At 38.2% G+C, this 6,290-nt stretch overlaps 1 protein-coding gene across 1 annotated transcript; it reads right to left on the reverse strand.

Moving 5' to 3' along the window:
* Positions 1 to 385: 385 nt before the first annotated feature.
* LOC122403185 lies at positions 386 to 5,436 on the reverse strand. The gene is made up of 2 exons (XM_043406547.1): positions 3,841 to 5,436; positions 386 to 3,728 (listed from the first exon to the last, which is right to left on the reverse strand). Exons 1-2 carry the CDS (start codon positions 5,039 to 5,041, stop codon positions 394 to 396), a joined length of 4,536 nt encoding a protein of 1,511 aa, XP_043262482.1. The 5' UTR covers positions 5,042 to 5,436; the 3' UTR covers positions 386 to 393.
* Positions 5,437 to 6,290: the final 854 nt, after the last annotated feature.

Below are 6,290 nucleotides of genomic sequence, written 5' to 3' on the forward strand. Positions count from 1 at the left end.
ACGTGTTTGTTTGCCTTTAATGCAAGCTTCACACAAATTTTCATTAATGTGAATTGCATTTACTAACTCTACATCGCTTACCATTTCTTTATTTTTCAATTCTAAAAATTTACTTTTACTTACGTGACCTAGTCGTTCATGCCATAGTTTATAGTTATTATTTGTTGCACTATATACTTGCTTAGTTATTTCTATTTTATTATTTTTAATTACTAGGTCTACAGCTATTAGATTATTCAAAGACTTACCCCTCATTATAATCTCGTTACCATTTAATATCTGTACTCCCTCTTTATTAAAAACTAGCAGCCCCGGCGGACTTCGTCCCACCCAAAAATACAACGAAACTATTGCATTTTTTAAATAAAAAATTTTCTTACCAAAAAATCATCTTTATTCTAGTACTTTGTGATACACAATATTTTTGGTTTTTTGTTCCGGTGCCAACACAAACAAAGCAGATGGCTTACCAACACGTGAACAGGCTACATACAGTTGGCCATGTGAAAAACATTCATTTTCCAAATTTAGACCACAAACATCCAATGATTGGCCTTGAGCCTTGTTGATTGTCATGGCGAACGCAAGACGAACCGGGAATTGAATGCGTTTGAATTCGAAAGGCATGTCTGTCGGTATCAAAGGAATACGCGGAATGAGAACTTGTTCTCCTTTAAACTTGCCTTTGAGAATTGTTGCGTAAATGATATTGTTCATGATTTGCTTTACAATCAAACGCGTTCCGTTACACAATTTAGGAGGTTGCAAATTTCGAAGCATAATCACTACCGAACCAACTTTAAGGTGTAAAATGTGTTGCGGAACACCAGGCAAATCCAAAGAATTCAAAAATTCAGTGGGGTAATTCGTAGCTTCATCTTCATTTACCACACAATCAACAGATTTGAATGAATGCATTGGACCACCAATTTGATTTTGAATTTTAAAATTAATCTCATTCACATCCTTGTTCTTCGCTGCCAAAATTGCGCGTTCACTTAACCAATCGTGATTCAAATAATTAACAACAATATCCGGAAACACTTTACGAATTAGTTCATCTTTCGATGTAACGAAATTACAAAAATTCGACGGAAATGAAATCAAACCGGTTGTGACATCGACGGGAACTTCACCATTACCGATGGCTATCAGTTGTTTGGAGAACACATCAGCTGTAGGATCGTTTTGTAATGAAACTCGCATATTCGTATTCAATTTAAGTTTCTTCACAAAGCGCCACAAAGACGATGACTTCAAGGAAGCGTTAACTGCATCAGCAGCAGTTGATTTTGGAATGACAGGTAACGTTTGACGGAAATCACCAGACAATAGAATCATAGCGCCTCCAAAACGTCTTGAATTATTGCGTAAATCCTTCATGGTCCGATTAACTGCTTCCAATGCACGTTTATGCACCATTGTGCATTCATCCCAAATGATGATTTTACAACATTGCAACACTTTTCCCATAGCGGAATTTCTACTAATGTTGCATGTGGGTTCTTCAACCACTTGGAGATTCAACGGCAATTTCAGCGCTGAATGTGCTGTCCGGCCTCCTTCCAACAACGTAGCAGCTATTCCTGAAGAAGCGACTGCCAAAGCAATTTGAGATCTCGAACGAATAGTAGCCAAAAGCAAAGAAATAAGAAATGTTTTCCCAGTACCACCGGGAGCATCGATAAAAAATATTCCCCCATTTCCGTTATCAATCGCCTTCATCAATGTTTCATACACGATTTTCTGCTCAGGATTTAACAATGGAACATTATCACAAACCATTCGGCTCAATGCGTCTCGATCATATTCACGTTCTCGTTCTATTTCTTGATTAAAAGCATCGTGGATTGAACGATTAGGCGCTGGTATTCCTAAAGTACACAACAAATTGCCGCTAATAAGCAAACATATATCCTCAATCGCAATCAACGATTCATTATGAATCTCATCAGTCATTCCCAAATTGAAATCTCCGGTTGCAGCACGAACTCGATGCAAAAAATCCTCTGACATGTTGTCCTTGTATTTATCCCACAAATCTTTCGGATTTGATGGATTACACGTCGAAATTATGATTGCAAACAATGAACGTATTTGATTTGCAGGTGCGCACATAATTGCATCAGCAAGAGTCATATCCCAATGTGTATCATTCTCCAGCAATTGCAAACGTTGACAGGCATCACGATATGTAGGACAGAGTACTCCATCGACGGTTCGAAGTGACTCGAATGAAGTTGGCCCACGAACATTTACCAACAGTAATCGCAAATAGAAACATTCTGCATTTCTAGATGGATGCACTGTGTAAATACGACCGATGGCATCTGTTGAGAATACATCTGGATTATCCGGAACTCGCTCGCCTTGCTTTCGCCGTTGAAACTTTTTCGATGAAGCATTCCAAGTGTAATAACGCGGCATCTGAGAGTAGAGCAATGTTCGTGCGAATGGATCACTCTCACATGTTGAAAAGAAACTGGTCAATGTTGTAGCTGGTGGTCTTTCAGCACGTTGAATGGCAGTGTGTTCAGTGAAATAAACACGTTGACCATTCTCCAGATGCACCGCCAAATGAACTACAGTTGGATGACGGTCGTGAATTGGAAATGAAAAAATTCGCCAAAGAGCCTCATTGCAACTAACATATCTTCCAATTTGATACCGCGTTACTTCATCATCGGCATTTGGATCCGGAACACCAAACGCAGCCATATCACTACCTTTTGTAATATACTTGCAAACGTATTTGATTGCTTTAATCGAATTACAGTCCTCCACATTGATATGCGCATCAAATGTTTTGCAAAGTAGTGGTGAATATGGAACAATCCAACTGTTATCAACCACAACATCATTTTGTTTCACTTTCAATGTAACTGTTCTGCCATTATCATCAGGTGAACGACGTCGATAAAGTGGATATCCGTCGTCGCCGGTAATAGTTTCCGCAGTGAGAGGACGTGGGTAGCGTTTAGAACACTTGCCGTTAGCCATGCACGGTGAATCCATGTTATTGTTGCCACACGGTCCGTGAATCATATTCTTGATGACTATATCATACAATTCTTGATCAATTTCTGGATCCGGTATCTCTGCGCAAATGACAGCATCGATTTCGTCTGGTCGAATCTTTTCAACGAACCAAAGTAGAATATGCGCGTGCGGCAGACCTCTCTTCTGCCATTCAACAGAATACATCCAGCATCGAACATCACCAAATACACGTTGTTTAGTAATGAAACCCATTAGAACCTTCAGCTTCTGTCTGAACACACGTGCAGTGATATCATGTCGATCACTCGATGTTTGGCCGGGAATTAAATTGCACTGAATATCAATCCATCTTGAGTTGCAAGTGAAGGTGACAAATAAATCAGGACGACCGTACTGTCGAACAAACGCCATCGCATCTTGAGCATACTCGTGCATGTGGCGTGGACTGCCAACATACGTTGCCGGTAAGATTGTTAGTCGACCGAGATTCCTCGCATCACCTTCAGTTCTTATTGCATCCCGCAAATGAATGTACTCTTCTGAACGCAATTTCGCTTGATTTAAACGAATGTAACTGAGCCGTTCAGTCTCGATTTTGACATACATATCCACGCAGAATTGTTGAAGCAATCGCCGAAATCGCAACAGATAGTTATCCTCATTTTGACGAATCATTAAACGGTATGCATAGTAGTTCATCGAACTTACTTTCTTCGTTGTTTCTTCACCTAATAACAAATGAATCCGAAGTAACAAATAAATGCAAAGTTTGAAAATAAAATTAAGATTCCATTTAATTGATTGATTTGGTGACATGATTGAAGGAAGAAGTCTACTAACCAGTAACTGGATTTAACATTTTGATGTTAAAGTGGTAGCCGTCATCACCTGTCCAAAACATGAGCGGATACTGAAGTGCATCATACGACCGATGTGTCTCACTAATACGTTGTAATTGTCCATTGTTTCGGCGCGTCAGTACAATATCCCGTGATACCACTTGCTCACCGACTACAATAATGGCAACCTCATCAATTGTCGGTGCATTGTATTGACGTTCGTGCGCTAAGTTAGGCCTTTTATCCGCTTTAATCACGATTTGATGATCATCTGTTAGCATTCTGTCTAACGCATTCTTAAATAATCCAATCAATTCATTATGGTCATGAAGCATTCGTTGCAATTCTCTGATGATGTCTTCTTTCGTTCTATTGTACAATGCACTACGACGGTTTATTTGATCGCTCTCGTTCCCAATGAAATAGATTTGCAAGAAATTATATTCGCCATTAGGAAGCGGCAATAACGACCCAGCACGATGATGCACCTGCCCTTGAATCTGGTTACCAAGAGACGAATTCAAAATTAATAAAATGCGATCATTCAAAGGAAACGGAAGAGTACTCTTTCGAGCAGGAATTACCTTGAACGACGGATTATATCCGCTTTCATTGATAATTGATGCAGCGAAAGAAGTCATTTGAAAGCACCCATTATAGTTTTGAACATTTGCAAGAAATTGCTTTGATTCTGCTGTTACGCCTTCTAGATACGATCGCAATGGTTCCTGTGGCGATGGCAATGTTGGCAATTTAACTTTTCCACTAAGGCAACACAATCCAGGTGTTTCTCCTGGAAATTTCAATGCGTTGCAATGTGGACATACTACAACCATTGATCCAATTTGAACGACAGGAAGAGATCGATAATTGAATGCACAATCATATCGGAATGCTACTCGAAGCAAATTGGCATTGCCAGCACTTCTTCTTTGCTGTCTATTTTCAGTATTTATTCGTCGACTTTGCACCAAAAAATTTTCACATTGATTTACTCGACGACTTTGTTGTGCCAATCTACGCGAATCGATTACAGCCTGCTGTTGTTCTTCTGTTTGTTGCGCACGAATTTGGACGTGGTTTGCATTTCTTCGTTGTTGCGCAATGTTTCTATCTTCTTGACTCATATTCGCACGATGAGTCGACACTGCTCGTGCACCAGCTGAACGTCGGCCTAAATGAGATCTTCTCGTTGGTGGCATTATGAAGAACAACTGCAATACAATGAAATCACGAATAGAAAATTTGAAAACAATGAAACAACAATAGAAACGTACCACTTCTTACAGACAAATCCCAATAGTCAACCAACAATGCAACACATACACAAAAAAAACATTTGCTGATATCACCAATGTTGTATCCGATTTCAATGAATGTTTTGTATGATTTTCAGTCATAGAAATAGACTGAAAAAACCAGACTGATTTAGCAAATCATGATTTGTTGATTTTCAACCTACAGTGTTGAAGAAAACATTTGAAAAATTGAGGAATTAATTCCTAAAATTTTCCTCAAATAGAGAAAATACCTTTCCATCAAAGTACAAATCATCAAAATCGGTTCGGCCACTCTCGAGTTATGGGATTACATCGCTTCGGACACTTTCTTTTATATATATAGATTTGTATTCGCTGTTTCCAAGGAAGAAGGAATAAAATCTCGGAATTTTTAGAAAATTAACCCTTCGCACCCGAGTGACGCTTCTCGCCAGAGTGTTTTAAAATTAAAATAAGAATTATTATCAGAAAATTAAAATAAATACGGTAAGAACCATTTGTAACCGTTTGTTATTAAAAACTGTACTGAAAAAGCAGACTGGATTTCTGCGTACCCAAACATTCCTCGAATGCAAAGGGTTAATAGAGAAATAATTGAAATTCGACTTACCCATTCATCTGCAAGTTGACCTACTGCGCTGACAATAGGGCCCGGCCAATGCACCGCTGTCGATCACGGCAAGGTCGAAGACCCGAACGAAAATCAGCTGATGGGCCAGCCCGGTCACTGTACCTGCTTCTCACTGTGAATATTTTTCTACACAAAACATATTTAATTGTACAACAAAAATATTTAACGAAAATATTAAAAAATATTTCTTCTTGGAATTTTTATTTCAGAAATAAAAACTAGAAGAAATATTATTTAATATTTTTGTTAAATATTTTTGTTTTTTGTTGCTCCAATATTTTTTATTATCGCATATTATCTATTATGTAACTGCCTCCTTCTTTGTGGATTATTTTTTATAAACAATACCTTTTTATTTTATACTCTTAAAATTTAAAAGCATGGAATTTTTCATGGTATATTCTTCTTTCTTTTTTACAACAAATTTTCCATGAAAAAATATTCACGGTGAATCTTAAAAATTCGAATAAAAGAGTCGAACGCACGGTTAGCAGCAAACATTTGCGGCAGTTTTGCAGTAATAAAAAAATAACTCCGCCA

The sequence above is a fragment of the Colletes gigas genome, unplaced genomic scaffold (genome assembly GCF_013123115.1).
Source record: "Colletes gigas isolate AHSC1104 unplaced genomic scaffold, ASM1312311v1 Colletes_gigas_Sc00045, whole genome shotgun sequence".
Lineage (NCBI taxonomy): Eukaryota > Metazoa > Arthropoda > Insecta > Hymenoptera > Colletidae > Colletes > Colletes gigas.